Genomic DNA, 21191 nt, shown 5'->3' with positions numbered 1-21191 from the left:
TTTCATTCATTTGATCTTCAATTACTGATACTCTTTCTTCCAGTTGTTTGAGTCGGTTACTGAAGCTTGTGCATTTGTCATGTATTTCTCGTGTCATGGTTTTTATCTCTGTCAGTTCGTTTATGGCCTTCTCTGCGTTGATTATTCTAGATATCCATTCTTCTATTCTTTTTTCAAGATTTTTAGTTTCTTTGCACTGGTTACGTAGTTCCTCCATTAGCTCTGAGAAGTTTGATGGACTGAAGACTTCTCTCAACTCGTCAAAGTCATTCTCTGTCCGGCTTTGATTCATTGCCGGCGATGAGCTGTGTTCCTGTGGAGGGGGAGATGCGCTCTTATTTTTTTAATTTCCAGCTTTTCTGCCCTGCTTTTCCCCCATCTTTGTGGTTTTATCTGTCTTTGGTCTTTGATGATCATGATGTACTGATGGGGTTTTGGTGTGGGTGTCCTTTCTGTTTGTTAGTTTTCCTTCTATCAGTCGGGACCCTCAGCTGTAGGTCTGTTGGAGATTGCTTGAGGTCCACTCCAGACCCTGTTTGCCTGGGTATCAGCAGCGGAGGCTGCAGAAGATAGAATATTGCTGAACAGCGAGTGTTCCTGTCTGATTCTTTCTCTGGAAGACTCGTCTCAGGGGTGTACCCTGCCATGTGAGGTGTGGGGTGTCAGTCTGCACCTAGTGGGGGATGTCTCCCAGTTAGGCTACTCAGGGGTCAGAGACCTACTTGAGCAGGCAGTCTGTCTGTTCTCAGATCTCAACCTCCCTGCTGGGAGATCCACTGCTCTCTTCAAAGCTGTCAGATGGTGTCATTTACATCTGAAGAGGTTTCTGCTGCTTTTTGTATAGCTATGCCCTGTCCCCAGAGGTGGAGTCTACAGAGACAGGCAGGCCTCCTTGAGCTGCTGTGGGCTCCACCCAGTTCAAGCTTCCCTGGTGGCTTTGTTTACCTACTTAAGTCTCAGCAGTGGCAGGCACCCCTCCCACAGCCTTACTGCTGCCTTGCAGTTAGATCTCAGACTGCTGTGCTAGCAATGAGGGAGGCTCCGTGCACGTGGGACCCTCCCAGCCAGGTGTGGGATATAATCTCCTGGTGTGCCATTTGCTAGGACCCTTGGTAAAGCATAGTATTAGGGTGGGAGTTACCCAATTTACCAGGTGTTGTGTGTCTCAGTTTCCCTTGGCTAGGAAAAAGGATTCCCTTCCCCCTTGTGCTTCCTAGATGAGATAATGCCTCGCCCTGCTTCAGCTCTCACTGGTTGGGCTGCACCCGTGGACCAGCACCGATTGTCTGGCACTCCCCAGTGAGATGAACCCAGTACCTCAGTTGAAAATGCAGAAATCACCCATCTTCTGTGTCGCTTGTGCTGGGAGCTGGAGGCTGGAGCTGTTCCTATTCAGCCATCTTGCTCCTGTCTCATATTTCATTTTTAAGAATCTCAATTTGTTGACTTAATAAAGTCTCATCAGACTTTTAAAATAATCTTTTTAATCTAAAAAGAAAATTATAAATAAAGCAAGTCTTAAATCCTTTCAAATGTTTCAATACTGTGATCAATGAAGTAAGATTTCAACTTAAAATAGTAAGCTTAGTATCTTGATTAACTGGGTAATTTTTATTGACTATTAAATTTTACCTGAATGAAGTTAATTTTTAAAAGTCCAAGTTAATTTTTCAATTACAAATTTTAAATTATAATTACAAAGTAGATCTGGTATTCAAATAGACAAATTATCTTAAATAATACAAACACAAAAAATATTAAATACATGCATATTTACTAACAAAAACATGAATAATAGATTTCAATCCTCTAAATAATTTTATTTTTGGCTCTAAAATTCTGGTGAGTTTTAAAGATGCTAACCCATGAAGGAAATAATTACATAACCCATTTTTACATTCATGCAACAAATATTTACTGAGGCTATTCCTCCAAGCACTGTTTTAGGTCCTTAAAATAGAATTGACAAAAAAATTCCCTGCCTTTTTGTAGCTTATGCTATAAGGAGGAGAGGTATTTTTAAAATTCACACTAAAAATAAGCAAGAAAATATAACTGTTACATGAAACTATGTATTCTGTAGAAAATGTAAAAGAAAATAGAACAAGATGATCTGGTGTCGGTAGCAGGATAATAATTTTAGAACAGGTTGGTAAAGTTGAACCGTATTTAGAGGGCCACAATTGAACAAAGATTTGAGGAAAATGGAGTTAGTCATAAGGAAGGTGTGTAAAAGTTAAAGAAAGAGGAAAGAAACACGAAACATGACTTCACAGTCCAAGACAGGTTTTCTTTGCATAAAACCTGAAAGGGGGGCCGATTTCGGTCAGGACTGCTTTCTCTTACAGACTAAGAGTATATGTTGGTTTTCAAGTGAAGAGCATATTACAAGCTTGGAATGTTTCTGTGTGAGGGAGAAGTTTTATGCTGGGGTTGGAATGTCTCTGGGAGGAGGGGAGGTTATCTTGGGGCTGACACCTTTCCGGCTGGAGGGGGATTATCTCGAGGCTGGCATCTTCCTGGCCGGAGGAGGGCTATCTTGGGGCTAGCATGTCTCTGGTTGGGGAAGAGTTTGGAAGGTTTCTGGCTGGAGATGTTATGTACGGTTTATATTCATGCTGACCTTAGTCATTAGGCTGATGCTTTTTGGATTTAGGTGGTTTTTTAATAAGGTGAACTTTAGAATGAGGGACTTGTCCAAGATGGTGATGCTCCTGCTCTGTCAGGGAGAATAAGCCAGGCAGTACTAAAAGCTAGTGAAAAAGCCCTGAAGTGGGTGAGCCTCTGACCTGTTTAAGGAATCAGGAGACTGATATGGGGGAAATGGAATCAGGGACAGGTCTGGAAAACTAGACAATGAGTTCGGGGGGGAGGGGGGGAAGATAGATTATGCAGAGCAAGCTTGTGCCACCTGCAGCCTGGAGGCCACATGTAGCCCAAGATAGCTTTGAATGTGGCCCAACACAAATTTGTAAACTTTCTTTAAAAATGAGATTTTGTGTGACACTTTTTTCATCTCATCAACTCTTGTTAGTGTTAGTGTATTTTATGTGTGGTCCAAGACAATTCTTCTTCCAATGTGGCCCAGGGAAGCCAAAAGATGGGACACTCTGATACAGAGACTTGAAGGTCATTACAAGATTTAGATTTTTCTAATTTACTCTGAGAATTGGGAAGTTATTGGGAAGTATGGAGCAGAGGAGAGACATCATCTGACGTTGAGTTTAACAGAGTCAGGCACGCCTCTGTGTTGAGGAGACATTGAAGGGAGGCAAGTGGGGTAGCTGCAGTCCTTTGGGAGCTTCGGCAATAACCCTAGTGAGAGATATGGTGGTTCAGATCAGGATAGTGGCAATGATGATGGAAAACTGTGGTCTGTCCAATTCTAGGTTCAGTTTGACAACAGAACAACAGAATTTCCTGATAGACTGCAAATTGACTGTGAGAGGGCAGTCAAGGATGACCAACTGGAATGGTGGAGTTGCCATTAAAAACATAGAGAATACTGACAGAGAATACTTCAGGAAGATGTTGGGAAAAAGGATACTAGAAGTTTAGTTTTGCATATTTTAAGTTTAACTGGACTGTTAGACATCTAATAAAAACGTTGAGGAGGCTGTTCCATAGTTGGATACTCAGGAGTGAAGGCTAGAATGGAAATACATGTGCAACTTTTTCATAGAATTTTACTACCATTGAGAAAAGAGAATTAGGGTAACAAGGAGCAAGTGGGATCACTAAAAACTTTGTTGGTTGTGATTCACAATAAATAATATACTTTAAATCATAATTTAGGACATACATACATTTACACATTCATATTCATACTTCTAATAGAAAAGTATTTTTATAAAGCAATGCTTACACTTACTCCATGCAATATTTTTCATCTTTTCTATTCTGTTTTTTCCTATTCTATGTTATTAAAAACATTTTTGGAACTGATTTCACTCATTAACAGGTTGTAACCCTCAAGTGATAAACAAAATGAGATTAGGTATTTCAACTAATTTAAATTAAGTTTAACCTAATTTAAATTACCTTTGAATAAAAATTTGATGCATGATTTCTATTTTTAATTTTTTATTTACGGTTTCTAATTTTTATTATAATAATTGCATTATATTAAAAGCTAAGTTTTATTTTTAAAAGCATATGATAATTTTAAGGTGATGAAGAAAATATATACTCTCTGACAATGCTACGATACCAAATAGTATAATCCTTTCTAAAGCAAATTAGCAATGTGAGTCAAAATAATTAATAAACATGAATATCCACTTAGAAGTAAGTGACAGATAAGACTTCATCAGTGCAGTAGAATTTAAACTGAAATTTGAAGATTGAGAAGGAATCAGCCAGAAAAACATGTAAGATAAGTCATTTGTGCAGATTCCCTGAGTTTAGAAACAGCTGGGTTCATTAAAGGAACCAACTGTAGGCATGTATAGATGGGACACAGTCATGAGATGAAGGCTGGAGGCAAAATATGTAGAATCTTATAGGTCATGCTTCGAGAAATTGGAGTTTAATCCAACCTACAAGTGAAGACATCAAAGAGATTAAGTAAGACATTACACTCTTAGAATAACATTCCTGGTGTGGTATGAATAGTAGATTGGACTTGGAACAAAACTGTGGAGGTGGGAAGGATGATTTAATATAATTTATCAGTTATATTTTGCTATATGACAAGCCACTCCAAAAGTTAATGGCTTAAAAGAGAACCTATATGTTTGTCTCAGAATTTCATGAGTTAGGAATTTGGGCTGGAATTAAATGGGTAGTTTCTTCTCTAGTCCTGGTTTACTCATGTATCCAAGGTCAGCAACTGGTTGGTTAGAGCAGGCTGAACTGGGACAAGATTAGCTAAGACAATTCTATTCCCATTCGTGTGGTGTTTTACTTTCCAGAAGTCTGATTCTGAGTGTGTTCACCCAGTTACCGTTTAGAGTGTTGAAACAATCTAAGTGTGCAGACAAAGTCTCTTGAAGCCTAGGCTCAGAACTGGCCCATAATCTCTTCTGTTATGGCCCAATCCAGTCACAAGGAGACATAGAGGAAGGGAAAGAGATTCTATCTTTTAATGGCAAGAGCTGCCAATTCACCTTGCAAGAAGCATGAACACAGGGAACAGTTAAGATTGTGTAATTTTCTTTGCAATATAGAGATTATTGGTATTTTCACATTATGCTAAAATCTTCCTTGGAACCACTAGAACTAATCATGTGCATGTGGGCTAAAAGAGTAGGGTATGGTCTATGTTTACAACTGTGGCAAAAAGTATCTTGAGCTAAGTAAACAAATTAATTATAGCATTGCCTTTTATGTAATCAATGGTGTTGCAATGAATTATGTCTTCTTTCAGAAAAATGAACAGGTCTTGAAAAAATTAACCACCCTTTCAGAGGATAGAGAAGTAAAAATAAATAAATAAATAAATAAATTCTTAATTCTGTTGAAAGTAATTCTTCAAAAGAACGTGTATTCATATAACCTGTTGATTCTGGGCAAATCTATCAAATGAGGTTCATACTTTACTTATGACACACACTTATGATATAACAGACACGCAAAAGGACCTCAGCCAATGTCTTCAGATAAAGAGACTTAGGATGAAGGCTCTGGGGCTAGGAATAGAAATATGCAAAGCATGACCAGCCTGAGTCCTTGACTAACTCGCTTCAGAGGCTACAATGCATTGGTCCTACACAGAACCTGGTGTAGGAGGAGCAGCTTTCTTCGTGAGCCTGCTAGGTAAAGCCTTTACTTAGATGCTTGGAGTTCCTGACACTATGGAAAACTAATGAGAAAATATCAGAGAAGGAGGTTTCTATTAATTAAGCCATAGGGAAATAGAATTGCTGCTTTTCTCTAGTTATCAGGGGAAATACCCCAGTAGAGAAATCTCCCCAAGAAACCTTTAGAAACAGGTATAACAGTGCTTCTGATGAACAGAAGGGACTTAAATTTCATAAACCCAGGAATGGGTAGGGACCTCATTGTCTCTGCTAGAGGTAAGAGGAGAATGCACGTGGCTTAAGATGTAGGCTTGTCATGGGTCAGGGAGAAAGTAAATTGCCAAATAGGTAGAGGGAAAAGAACATTTAGCTAGTGATCTTTCTGTTGACTTAAATAACAATATTTGGGGACATATTTGAGGCTACATGGGTGGCAGAATAGAATTAGTCTTGGTGGAGGAGGGGAGGATAAACACAGGATTAGAAATCAGAGATAAGGTTTTATTTTTTTCTGAAGCATGACATATTGAATAATTGAGACTTTTTCACTGGTCATAACATTGTTTCTCTGCTTTCATATCCTCAGAATTTTCTAAATTAATTATGATCCAGGAGGACACCATTGCACATACTGGTACCTTGTCTGAGCCAGATAAATATAAATCATCAGTATCATTAATAAGAGAGGTCAGATGTATCAGAAGAGTCTATTACTGAAAATCTTATGTCAGGATATTGACGCAAACAGAATACAGTCTCTATCCCAGATCAATTTTTTATGCTTACCTTCCTTTCTCTCAGTGGGATTCAGTGATCTTATGTCTTTCCTTCCAAGTCTCCAACAGATCAACTTCTAATTATCATATTAATCTCTGAAGAGTAGAACACTGATTTAGCCAAAACACAGGTTCCCTGATTTTATTAAAAGGATTAGCATCAAACACTTTGAAGAAATACATAGGAATTCTAGAAACACAGTAAGATAGTAGCTCTGACTGCTTTAGAGGTCCTAATGATCTCAAATTTCTGGAATTAGTAGCAGCCATCTCTATGCTAATTTGAAAATTGAGATACTAATAAATCTTTTTACCTTTTTCTTTAATCTCTTCATCTGTGTAGGTCAGGGGCTCAGTAGAGTTGAGAGAGAGCATTCAGCTGCCAGGTGTAGGGGTAGTCAATTAGAGCAACGAGGAGACATGATGAAAGTTAGCAGTGAAGTCTTTAATCACTTATGGTGATAATGTGAGCAACAAGCTAAAACCGGAGAAGGTGCTACTCCTCTCTGTTCTATTTTCCCCCATGGACGTGTGCTCAGGTCAGGTGGATCAGTGCAGACTTGGGGATTGTTCCACTGCTGAGGGAGCCCCCAGAAATGCTTGCAGCAATTTTATGGATCCTGTGGTAAGGGAAGGAAGACAGCTAGAAGTGGAAAAGTACTGAGCTAAGTCAGAATAGGGCAACATGTCTTCAAGGTTTTCTCTTCTTGCCACCTCCCCCCGTGCACACCCACCAGAGCAGAGGTCTCAGCAGAGACACTTCAAAACGACATCAGCCAGCATCTTCAGATAAAGAGACTTAGAATGAAGGCTCTGGGGCTAGGAATATAAATACACAAAAAACGTGACCAGCCAGGAGTTCCTGAGTCCTTGACTAACTCACTGCAGAGACTGCGATGCAGTCTTGCTTCTGCACCAAGTCTGGTGTGGGGAGAGAAGTGTTTCCCATAAGACTGCCAGGTTTCCCAAAGGCTTTAGCCTTTGTCGTTGCCTGTTTTTTTTTTTTTTTTTTTTTTTTGTATTTTTAGTAGAGACGGGGTTTCACCGGGTTAACTAGGATGGTCTCGATCTCCTGACCTCGTGATCCGCCCGTCTCGGCCTCCCAAAGTGCTGGGATTACAGGCTTGAGCCACCGCGCCCGGCCTGTTGCCTGTTTTTAAGCCTGAAAATTCACACATAGGTTTTAACCAGGAGCTGGAACTCTTCAATTTGATTTTTTAGGACATGAGTGAGAAACATAGGCTACTTTAACGTGGACCCGAGTCAGGTCAGATGCTGAGATGCTGTGAAAGCAACAGCACAACAATTAGTCTGAGGCAATAGTAGACCTAGACTATGATCGAGATCATTCCAAGTAAGATGATCAGGCTTGCCTGGAAGATTGAATGGAACTGAGTCCCAACAGTTATCAAGCAAGGAAAAGCTGTTCCAAAGCCCTCTAGGATCTACTTTAAAAGAACCAGAAGGCTTTCTCCTATTTCTATATGGATCTCTTTTACCTGCCTGGAGCATCAATTCGGAAACAGAGCAACTATGCCAATAAGCTGACTTAAAGGCCTCCCAGGATTCTAGCATTGTCATGACAATTGGGGTACACACACAAGAAGCATCCTTTAAGAGGACACATATGGTCCTCTGTAAACAAAGAGTTAACAATGTTAAGGCAAGCCACGCCGGGCATACATTAGGCGTGTAGTCAGGTTAGCAGGGTCCCCAATATAGCCTCCCATCATGGGGCTTCCTGTCCTGGTGTTTCCAGCTCAGTGTGAATAATGTAGTTGAATCTTTGGTTTTACTGCCCCATCTGGGGCATTCAGTTTTAAATAGTTTTATTTGTCTGTGGCATTTGTCTATGGGTCTCACAAGTGTGGACGACATCCGCAGTAATTTTTTGTGGAATGTGTAGAAACTGACACCATCCTCTGATATCTCACAGTCAGTGTTATCAGTTCTCAGCAGCTTGGAAAGGCAGCACAGGGTAGGATTTTTGGTTCATTTTTCTTTTTACTTATTTGTTTCATTCTTTTTTAGAAAAAAGGAAACCTTTTAAGAGCAAGCCTGAAAAAAAGATTATCAGTATCTTTCCATTTCCCCATGTTTCCTCAGGTGCCAGGTTTTAGTTTATTGTTATCAATATGTCTCATAAGTAACCAAAATATTATATTTTAAAAATAATTATTGCTTATTTTTTATGTGTTATGGAGCATGGAAAATCCATCCTATGGCTCATGATTGGGTTCCTTGATGTGCAGCTTTGGTGGAAAATTGGGGGCATTATCAGAAGCGATGTGCTCAGGAAAAAATGAACAGAAAGCACATGTGTTTTTCTAGGACCCGGATGGTGTGGCCTGGGTCAGTGGAATGCACAGGAATGACTAGGTCAAACCTAGAGAAAGTGACTGCTGTTGTCAGGATCTGAGAACCCCTCTGAATGGGATGGTGTTACTTACATGCCAAGAACGTCCTGGCCCATTGGCTTTGACCTCTGTCCATGGGCAGTGCGGTTAGCCTTAGTCAGGTTTTGACAAGCAGACCAGTTTTTCGTGCTGTTTTTGAGACTTCTGATGGCAGTGGCAGTCCATACATGTGGGCCCAATCTAAGATGGTTCCTGAATATTTATGGGCCATCCTCTTGTGGATCAAGGAGGTGATCAACCACACATCAGCTTGCTGTGGGGCAGAGGACAGTTTGCGCTGTGTGCTTAATTGACAAGTGCAGCCTGCTCATTGGTCGTGTTATCCTTGTTAGCACGGGGGCCTCTCTGGTCAGAATCCACATGGGTAACAAAAAGTAGGAACAGAACTGATTTCTATCTAAATATCTTATCCTCACAGTGGGGCTTCTATATATCAGTACTAGGCTTCCCAGTGGCTCCAACAAATGGCCAGGCTAATAGCTAATGTCCATGTATCAGGTAGGTTTATAGTTTTCCATATGCCTTGCTAAAATGACCTAAAGTGCAGCAATTTCAGAACATGGAGGCAAAGACATGCAGAGGTGTACATAGACTACACATTAGTACTGATAATACATTTAATAGTAGGGATAATAACAGTGAAGATTTATAGGGGCCTGATGGAACCCACTCATAGTTGAGCTTGGGCAAGGGTACCAGTGGTGGTGACCTCAAAACAGAAAGCATTGTATGTTTTATCCTCATTTTGTTGCCAGTGAGACACACAGTCACCTGTGAATGGGTAGCTAAAAAGTTTAAGATGTACAATTTTCTTTTATTTCCCTTTTGAGTGTTAACCTTGGTTTAGAGTCTCTAGTCCCCTATGTACAGAAGGACATTGTTCAAACTCCTAGTTTTGTTTAATTTTGAAAACTGAGATATCTGGGCAAGTCAATGAGGTCTTCTAACCTATCCCTAGACCCACAGGGAGGGGCAGAGAGAGATCCCTTATCACTTACAGAGGCTGGTCCATCAGGATTTGGTGACGAGTTTTCTGGGGCAGGAGCAGGAGTTAGAGAACAAGGAGGAGCAGCAGGTCGAGGTGGACTGTTATTATTATTTTTTTTTTGACCAGGACTTATAGAGGCTGCAAAGGGCAGGCTAGTTTCATCCCAGTTTCCTTAGCTTTCTCCTGGCCCCTCTGTTTGGTCTTTAACAAACAGGAGCTAAAGGAAAGAACTAAAGTTCTCCTTCAGAACAAATAGTTTATATAAACAATATGCTAGCAACCTCCAAGAATGTACCATTGCTTCTACTAGCCTGTTCCCAGTCTCACTGGCATGCTTAGAGAAGTTTCCCTTGGGATTCATTGGCACCTCCCAAGAGTCAATGGCAAAGTGCCCTGCAGGACCCTCGGACTTTTGCAAACAATCTGGTAGCATCTCTCTACAATGTCCTGCAGACTCTTCTACCACCTCCCTACAGTACCCCATGGGATCTTCATGCTTTTTGCTTTTGCAGAATGAGATTGTTCTTAATTACTTACCCCGCTTACTACCCCAATTTGTCAGGACCTCAACTGAGCTGAGAGAGAAAGAAAGAGACAGAGGGAGAAAGACTGGAGTTGAACTGCCAGAAGTAGCTGATTAAAAGAACAAAGAGCCAAAATGAAAGTAACAGTGAATCCTTTACTCATTTACTTTGATAGTATGAGCAAAAGCCTAAACCCCCTCCAAAATAAACGCTGATTCTCCTGTTTCATTTCTCCCATGAAAGGAAGGTTGAGAGGCAGGTGGATCAGTGGAGATTTGAGGGTCATCTTACTGTATAGAGACAGTAGATACACTGCACATAATCATGTAACGATCACCAAAATCAAGACAAGGAAAAAGTCCACTCCTTGCAGCCTCTCCTCCAAATTTCTTAATTGTGCCATTCATAATTGATACTTCCTTGGACAAGACCCTCTGGCATGGCAATCATTATCTGGTTCTGTTCCTATGCTTTTGCCTGTTACAGAATATTGTATAAATGAATCATACAGTATGTAGCCTTTGACGCTGACTTCTTGCACTTACATAGTTAAGATGCATCCATGTTGCTGTGTGTACCAGCAGTCATTAATTTTTATTGCTGAGTAGTATTCTGTTTATTACATGTGTTTATCACTTTTTAAAATCCATTTACCACCATTTAGGTTGTTTCCAGTTTTACAAATAAAGCCACTATAAGTATTTGATTACAGGTTTTGGAGTGAACATAAGCTTTTATTCCTCTTGGGTAAATGCCCAGTGGTGTTATCGCAGGATTAATCATAAGTGTATGTTTAACTTCACAAGAAACTGCTAACCTCTTTTCCACAGTGGTTGTAACATTTTGCATTCCCACAAACAATGTATGGAAGATCAAGTTGCTCCACATTCTGCGCAGGACTTAACATTGTTAGGTATTTTTTTTCCTTTTTAAAAAAAATTGCAATAGTTATTTTTATTGATGAGTACTGATACTGTATCTCATTGTGGTTTTAACTTGCATTTCTCTAATGACCAGTGATGTTGATGTTGAGCATACGTTTATGGACTAATTTGACACCTGAAAGTTTTCTTTGGTGAAATATCTGTTCAAATAGATGGCTAATTTCTTTTAAAAAAGTGTTGTTGGCTTTCTTCTCGTTGGGTTTTGAGGTCTGAGGTATTCTAGATGTTTTCTGTCAGATTTTTTTTTTTTTGCAAATAAATTCTCCTGTCAGTAACTCAAAATAAAAACATAAACAGAAACAAAAATAAAGTACTGAGATTTTGATTTAAGTTGCATTGAATGACTAGCTTTGGGGAATTGGTATCTTCACAATATAAAGTCTTCCTACCCATCAACACAGCATCTTTTCACTTATTTAAGTCTTCTTTGATTTCTTTTATCAGTGTTTTACAGGGTACAGCATATTGACTCTGCAATATATTTTGAGAGATTTATAACTATTTTATTTTTTATGTTATTTTGAATCATATTTAAAATTGTACGTCCCAATTGTTCATTCTTAGCATATATAATATATACAGTAATTGATTTTTTATGTATTGGCCTTTTATCCACTAACCTTGTTTTTCTACCTCAAGTCATCTGTGCTCTAATCCATTCTACATAATGCAACCATACTCGCTTTTCAAAATCTAAAGCTTTGTCAAGTAAATTTAATTCTCTGTTTAAAATTATTCAGTGGTTTCCTTATTTCTGGCAGGGTAAAGTCTCATTCTGTCAAGATGGAAGTTACTACTTCCTTCAAGATAAGCTTTTTGCTGATTTCTCCAGCTTTATCTACAGCATCATCATCATATTCTCTCTGACACACACACACTCTCTCTCTGTCTCTCTCTCTCTCTTTCCCCGCCCCCCCTCCCCCCGGCCTGTTCTGCCCAGAGGCAATGAGTTTAATTTCTGGTATGCATCAGGCTATTTTTGTGGATTTAAAAAAATCTTTATACTTGTTATTCTTTCTGAAACACACCTCTTCATAGCTGCAAGCTTTTTGCCAGTCTCCCTTCTACATAAACTTCAGACAATGTGCCAGTCACTGTTCTAAGCATTCTGCCTGTATAAACTGATGTAATTCTACAGCAACTATGCAAATTTACTGTTTTTATTATCTCCATTTTACAGATGAGGAAACTGAGAGTATAGTTTATACAAATGCCCTAAAATCACAAGTGCAATAAGAAGTGTTAGAGCCATGATTCAGATCCATGCAGCCTATAACCAAATTCCATGTTCTTAAATACTAACTTATTTTAGTCCAGTTTCTACTCTGAACTGCCTCTAAATTATGTGCTCAATAAATTGTTCCCATTTAAATGAATCAATCCACTCTCATGTGCCTTCCTCTCTCATATTTCACTGAAAATTATTTGGATATAGTTAGCAGCGATTCCCAAATCACTTCATCTAAAAATATTCTTATATTTCAACCTCTGCATCACTTGAATAATCTTCAGAATTTGAAACTGTCACGTACTATTTTCTTCCTTAAATTTTCTACCTTTCTGGTGCACCTTTGCCAGTTAGCTTTTCATGATCCTCTTCTCCATTTCTTCGTAGAGACTGGTGTTTTCCCGGGCCGCAATTTTCTGTCACTTTACTTTCTACTTTTCTTATATACTTTCCCTGGATACCTTTATCCATATTGAGTTGCCACTGATAACTTATATGTGGGTAACTTCTAAATACTTATCACTGATGCAGACATCATTCTGAACTTTACACCTTCTACTTGATGGCCTATAGAATATCTTCCTTTTAAGATCCCATTGGTACTCCAAAGTTCAGCCACTCTAAACCTATCTCTTCACTTTACTCCAAATCTCTTCCTCCTCCAAAATTCTCCGATTTTTATTAAATTTAATTTGTGGTTGCAATATTTCTTTATTTTTAATGTTTTATTTGGTTGTTTATTCTCAAAGCCCAGTAAACTATAAATGACACACAATAGGAAATAATAAATGTAAATAAATAAACTAGTAATAACTTATAATTGAAAAATTGGTTTTTATAAGTAGGCCACTCAATTGCCTGTATAGTATTTTAGCATTTAAGGTCGTTGTCTGTTATCTATAGGCTTCCTCTCATTTTCAACAGGAAAAGTAAGCATAGTTTATTCTTAGAATCATCTTTTAAACTTAAAACTAAAACCAGATCATGTGTGTATATATATATATACACACACATTCTTTTTTCTATAATATAATCCAATGTTTAAAATAAGAGGAATATATGTCAAAACATCTTGTGCATGATGAATACATATAATTCTATCAATTTAAAATAAAATAAGATAAATATATGTATAAGATAATTACATACTAAGAAAAAGTATAAAAATTCATTCTGCTGTGCCTTTGAATATACTCTATTTCAAAACTTGCTTTTTAGATTTTAGATTTTTATTTTTTTACTTTGGTATGGATTTTCTTTGCTCATAAAGTAATAAAAGTAAATTATTTTCTCCTTAATCAATGTTTAAATTAAACTGGGCTCCAAATGATCTCAAGGTTTGTTTATTTTTGGTTTAGTTTGTTTACATTTTTGTTTTGTCTTGTTTTGTTTCACTTTTCTGCTTTATGTTTAATCTCTCTTCTCTAGCTAGTACTTTCCTCAGAGAAAAGTCAAAAGAATTTTTCTTGTCGGTATCCACTCTGCATCAACAGATTTAAGGTCTAACTCTGACTGTCAATACTCAAATTATTATTTATTGACAAGTTACCTTATAATATAGCAAAAACCTGTTTTTATTTGGTGTTCAGATCAATTTCTTTTTTTTTTCTCAGTAAATTCATCAATGATAACCAGTTCGGAGTAAGTGGAACCTGCTAATTTTCTAGCATCCAGCATCCACATTCACAAATTCAGAATTCTATCTTTAAAATAATAAGGATATGGAAAAACATGTGAATTGACTGTTGGATTGATCAACTTTCTCATAAACTTTTTTAGCAACATGTTTTATATTCTGCATAATATCAAAGAGCTATGACACATGGGAGTTTTGGTAGGCTGGCACTACAAGAGAAAAGCTGAAGTTCACCATGAAAGATTATTTACCAAAGTGAAGCAGTTAAGAGAAGCAGAAAGGGATAGATAGATAGATAGATAGATATATATAGATAGATAGATAGATAGATAGATAGATAGATAGATAGATAGATAGATAGACAGACAGACAGATAGATACATACATACATACATACATACATACATAGATATCCTTGTACCAGATGTTCCATAAACAACAAATAAATCAACAAATAAATCAATCAATGACAATATTTGTAGAGCAGTAATATTTTTGTTTGCAACAATCTTCCTTTATGAAAATCTGAAGGATGCGCATATATAAAAACAATCAAAATGTCCTAATTCTCTGTAAGCACTTGATTTTGTAGAAGCTGCCAAAGTAATATTTGTTAAACTTCGTTAATGTAAACCAGTTCTTGATAGAATGTGTTCGAGATGTATATTTTGTTCTGTAATGAGATGTCTGACAAATACCAACATGTACCAAATAGTTTTATTTCCCTGATCTATGTTTCAAATGCCTTGTTTTAATTTAAAACTTCAAATATTATTTCTTACTAAAATAACATGAAGTTTTAAATTCATGATTTATAAATAATGTTTAAAATAGTATTAGCTAAGGAAAAATATTTGCTGTCTTCATGGAGAAATGCTGGCGTACAGCATAAGCAAATGTTCTTGTCTGAGGAGTTAATTTTTAAATGTTTCCACATTACTCCGAAGGAGATATTATTTTTTCAAACTTCCTTTGTGTTCTAAATCTCTCTCCTTAAATAATTTTTGATCCATCTGTTAGGCTAGCTTCTGAATTGCCTGGACAATAAGCCCTGGGTGCAACTGATGAGTTTCTTTGCACTATTTCTTTATAGTTTATGCCACTTTTGAGGGACATGGTATCAAGAGACCTAAATTGTGCTAGAATCTCACATTTTGGCCTCTGCCTTCTTACGGTGATGGTCTTTGTCAGGATATAAGCAATCTGAATCCTGTGACTTAGATATTTATTAAAAACCTCTGCTTCTTTTCAGTATTTGTCATGGACAGACACTTAACCTGACTGACAAGATACCAAATCTTCCACTGCCAAATTTCTCACTGATCCCTTCTTTCTGTTCTGGTCAATTTCTAGTAGCTTAATTCTTTTCTGCTGCTGAGAATACAGTTTCCTACCAAGGCTTTACCTTCATATTTGTGCCTCAAAACTTTACCCTCTTTTCTAGACACACTCAGTGTCAGTCTGTGGTGCAATAAAGGAGCAGAATACTAAAAACTAAAAATATTCAGGAAAATGGAGAATACAGCTTTACAATAATTATATATAGAGAAAGATAATTAAAAGTTTTGTCTAATCTATATCTAAGAACCATTAGAAAATTTATATGGTATATGATTCAAAACAATTTGGGGAATTATTATAAAAGATTATTAACACCCCTATATATTTATTTTAGTTTATATAGTTTATAAATGTGACATTCTTAATGTCTTGTCTTCTTATTATTTGTATCCTTCTTTTGAATGTAAGCTTCATGAATGTAGAGATTATTTTCCTTACTGCTGAATTCGACAAACCCACAGCTGTGTTTGGTGCATAGTAGGCACTAAATGAATATCTGTTTAATTCATAAATAAAGAGAAGTACATGATCCACCTAAAGCATATTTTTCATTTGACTTTTATATGAGCTAACACATCTGACTTTGTCAATTTCTTCTAGGAAATGAGCTGTGTCTTTCTATCCATAGCTGTTAGGGTTGCTGAGACTATGGTGAGGATTAACCAAACTACTACAGTAACGGAGTTTCTCTTCACTGGATTCCCACAGTTTGAAGATGGTAACCTCCTCTTCTTCATTCCGTTGTTTGTTATCTACATATTCATTGTCATTGGGAATCTTACTGTTTTTTTTGCAGTCAAGATGGATACCCGTCTCCACAACCCCATGTATAATTTTATCAGCATTTTCTCATTTCTGGAGATCTGGTACACAACTGCCACAATTCCCAAGATGCTCTCCAACCTCATCAGTAGGCAGAGGACCATCTCCATGATTGGCTGCCTCTTGCAGATGTACTTCTTCCATTCACTGGGAAATTCAGAGGGGATTTTGTTGACCACCATGGCCATTGACAGGTACATTGCCATCTGTAACCCTCTCCGCTACCCAACCATCATGACCCCCAGGCTCTGTGCTCAGCTCTCTGCAGGGTCCTGCATCTTTGGCTTTCTTGTGTTGCTCCCAGAGATTGCATGGATTTCCACACTGCCCTTCTGTGGACCCAACCAGAGCTACCAGATCTTCTGTGATTTTGAACCTGTGCTGCGCTTGGCCTGTACAGACACGTCCATGATTCTGATTGAGGATGTGATCCATGCTGTGGCCATCATATTCTCTGCCCTGATTATTGCCCTTTCTTATATCAGAATCATCACTGTGATCCTGAGGATTCCGTCTGTTGAAGGCCGCCAGAAGGCCTTTTCTACGTGTGCAGCCCATCTTGGTGTCTTTCTGATGTTCTATGGCAGTGTGTCCCTCATGTACCTGCGTTTCTCTGCCACTTTCCCACCGATTTTGGACACAGCTATTGCACTGATGTTTGCAGTTCTTGCTCCCTTTTTCAACCCTATCATCTATAGTTTTAGAAATAAGGACATAAAGATTGCAATTAAAAAGCTTTTCTGCCCTCAGAAGACAGTTAATTTATCTTCAGATCAATGCTAGCTCATAGACACCTTTCACTGTGGATGCTACTCTAACCCAATAAACCGTATAATTAACATATAATTCATTCATTGTCACACTGATATTTTGTGTCTCTTTATCCCTGTTCTTCCCATGTACATGTATATCCTGCTTCCACATGTCAAATTAAGATAGCATGGACTACCTGTCTAGATTTATACAGGTAGGTAAAAAATAGAAAGGAAATATGAAGTTTAAGCCATTAGACATAGTTAATATATTTTATGAACATTAATTTATTATTGGTATATAAACATTTTATGTAAATGCTTATTATATTACATAAGCATTAATAACAACTATGAATTTATAAAACATAGTAGTTAAAAGAATCAGATCTGTAGAAGACGTTAAGGTTTGTATTTCAGTGATGCCACATATTGCTTTGTGACTTTGAACAAGTTGATAATTAATGTGTCTGCATCTTAGTTTTATCATCTATTGGTATAAAAGTAATATATTTTAAAAGTAGGACTTCAAATGCTAATATGAATATTAAATGAGTTACTCCATGCAAGTGCTTAGAATATGTATAACACAGAGCATGTACAAAGTGTTATCTGTTAATATCATTTGCAACTAATTACTATATTTTGTTATTGATGCTTTAAAGAAATCTTTAGTAAAGAGTGATATATTAAAAACAAAAACTCATACTTAGGAATACTTAGCTATGATTATTATTTATAGTATATTTGTTGTTGTTATTTATCCAGAGCTGAGTTGAATTCAAACTTCATTTACTTTGACTGCTTTGGTTGAACAAAATTATTTGGTTAAAAGTAGTCTCCAGCACATTCTGAAGTGATAGATAACAAAAATATATAGCATTTGAACTACATTACTCTTGTTTTCACTTTTGCTGCCTTTAAAATGTCTATGCATTGCCACTAGAAATTAATTATATAAAATTCAGTTTAGATTTGTGTATTAAGATAACAGTTTAAACACACATATTTAAATTTTCTTCCTCAAAAAATTCAATGGAAATAAAACAGTCAGGACTAGATGAGCTGTTAGATGACCTAAGCACTGAAAAGTGTAAGGATATAGTAATGTACATTAAAATACATATGAGGTTACCTAAAGATCTTCATGATAGCTATGTAAATACTCTGAAATATTATATATCACTTTCTTTTTTTATAGGAAAGAAAATAATTTCTATTTATGTCAAAAGTACCAGTTGGTTCTGTTTATTGGACAGTCCAGGAATGAACAAAAATATACATTGAAAATTTAACAGCAAAAAACAAAAATCAAAATTCAATTAAACCAAAGCATTATCTATCCTAGGGAAAAAGAGTTCCTTCAGTTGACCCCCAAAGTTAAAACACTTCCTCAGGTATGAGTACATGAGACCCAACTGAGGAAAATACTTATGTGCCCGGTGTTGGACAAGAAAATAGGGGAGGAGAGCCTAGATATTAACTGGATGAAATTCTACATAAAACTGATAGAAAAAAATAATTAAAGCTTGAAAAAACAGAAATTGAGACCCATGCTCTCCTTGGGAAATCTGGGTAGAGAGAATGGAGCCAAAGTACATGTGAAATTTCCTAGTCACAATGGAGTTATCCCCTGAGCTGTGTTCAGAGAAGGGCATGAAAAATAAATCTTAAATTTACAAGCCAGAGAAGTGAGGATAGTCCCAGGTAAACTGAGAAGTGAGGGTAGTCCCAGGTAAACTGAGGCTACTAAAGCAAAATGAAAAAGCACAACTTTTTAGTACAATAGCAATAATCTATAACTAATATTGAACTTCTTGGCAGATATTTCCATATTTGCTATGCACAATTAGATATTTGACATCTTGTTTTTTTTGTATCCAAATATATTCTGTCCTCTCTCTCTCACACACAAACACAGATTGTCTTCTTTAAAAAAATAATTTTAGTTTTGCCATATACCATATATATTAAAATCATTAATTTTGTCAAATGCATAGCCTGATAAGTAGTTGGATTACTATAGTTAAAGAGAGAGAGACTGAGAGAGACAGAGAGGTTTGGGAATTGAAAGTCAATGCTCTTCCATTACATAGACTAACTCTAATACACAAACCATTAAAATGTTTCCTATTTAAAATTTTGATGAGATTTGTGAAGATAGCTGTCAGAAAAAAATGTTGCCAAATAAAAAATACAAAATTTAAAATACAATGGAGATATTGAAGAATATATTAAATACTACGGAAAATTAAATTAATGATTTGTAAGATTGCCTGGAAGATATGTCTCAGAATTTAGAGAAGCCACATGAAGAGCCAAATATTACATGCGAAGAGAAAAAGACATATATGGATAATGCATTAATAGATACTACAGAGCAAAATGTGATTACGGGAATTCTAGAAAAAAACAAACAAAACAGAGGAAAATAATAATTAAAATTAAAGGAAAATATTTCTGAGCTTGAGAATGCTTGAGTCATGGGATCAAAAGAGACTGTTTTGTATTATACAAAATCATTGGAAATACAATGTAGTCTGCTGACATTTTTTAATTAAAAAAATCTACAAGTTAGATAACCAAAATAGGCTCCCAAATTATAAGAAGAAAGTTAGACAAAACTCAGAAAGTATGTCTTCCTATTTGAGAACTTGATACATATTTCCAGAAGAAGATGACATGATAAAAGTAATTAACTTTGAAACAAATGAGAACTTTGCGATTTCAACAGATCCATGGACGAAGCACATGATATAAATAATACTCTTGTAGAAAAGATGAGATATTGATCTTCAATAGAGAAGTCAGCAGAACCAGTGTGAGTTGTTCAAGGTAGGAAAGACCCATACATACTCACAGCATGAGAAAAACAAAAAAAGACATGGTTTCCTCACTTTCTTCAGTATCGGCACTAAATCCCCAGTGACATGTTTATTATGAAATGGCCTTATTGTCTGTAAAATAGCTTTTCAAAATGATCGTCTGGTGTCAGTATATTTTCTTCAAGGCTTTCCAAATCTGTGTGTTCATGTAAGAAGGCCAGGACGATGTCAAAACTGCCCTTTGCCTAGTACACTGGTAGCCTCAAGAACAGCTGAGACAATCATGAAAGTGCTGGAGAAAGAAGCTTACAAATTTGGGAAGATGAGTACAATCAGAAAAAAAAAAAATAATAAATATATGTATATATATATATATATATAGAGAGAGAGAGAGAGAGAGAGAGGGACAACTTTGATCTGAAAATCTAACAAAAGGAGAGTAAGAGGGGAAACTTTCTGTTAATTAACCCCATGAGAGAAGGTGATTCACTTCAGTGCAGTGGAGGGGAAGAATCCTCCACAGAGCCCAGTTCCACTTCCTGTTATTCCCTGGATGCCCTGTGGAAACTATAAATCCCTTTTTGAAGAGGCTGAAGCAATATCAAGGATGCAGAGACCCAGGCAGACTGAAGAGTCCCTGTATCTTCAGAAAGGTGGGTGTAGATGACTCAGTCATAAAGAGATCGAATTCGCTCACCATGCATAATCATCATCATAATCGTCATTTCATAACCTGAAGACCTTATTATTAAAGAATTTAGAACTTTGAATAAGGGTGGAAGGCAAAGGTATTTACAGGAGGAAGCTCTATTCAGTGTGGTTCTGGGCATGGGTATATATGAAACAGCATGCCACATTTATAATGTCATTTTGTGAGAGATCGTCTAGTCAAGACTTGATTGGGGCTCTCATTAGAACTGAATTGTCATACTTCCCTTTTCAAACAGTCCCCAATTTTCTTTGTTCACTTATTCATGGCTGTCTTGTGCACTTAATTAGAATTGTACCAAGTGGCTGAGTTTCAAGTTAATTTATTTGATACCTACCATCTCTACATATTAGCTGTTGTAGTCACTATGTTGTAGTCACTATGAGGGATAAAAGTCATTCACTGTCCTGAAGGAGAGACTCATATTCTAGAGAAGGTAAACAAGTAAGTTGATGATGGATCCTGACGAACGCTTCAATACAGCATAA

The 21191-nt window shown here is 36.9% G+C and overlaps 1 protein-coding gene across 1 annotated transcript; it reads left to right on the top strand.

Annotated features, from left to right (window-relative positions):
* The first annotated feature begins 16198 nt into the window (after positions 1-16198).
* LOC105533597 (olfactory receptor 6K3-like) lies at positions 16199-17200 on the top strand. The gene is made up of 2 exons (XM_011972068.1): positions 16199-16246; positions 16304-17200. The coding sequence occupies exons 1-2, from the start codon at positions 16199-16201 to the stop codon at positions 17198-17200; spliced, it is 945 nt and encodes a 314-aa protein (XP_011827458.1).
* Positions 17201-21191: the final 3991 nt, after the last annotated feature.

The sequence above is a fragment of the Mandrillus leucophaeus genome, unplaced genomic scaffold (assembly GCF_000951045.1).
Source record: "Mandrillus leucophaeus isolate KB7577 unplaced genomic scaffold, Mleu.le_1.0 Scaffold1265, whole genome shotgun sequence".
NCBI classification, from domain to species: Eukaryota; Metazoa; Chordata; class Mammalia; order Primates; family Cercopithecidae; genus Mandrillus; species Mandrillus leucophaeus.
Note: the sequence above shows the minus strand (reverse complement) of the source record. Positions and strands in the feature narration are given on the sequence as shown.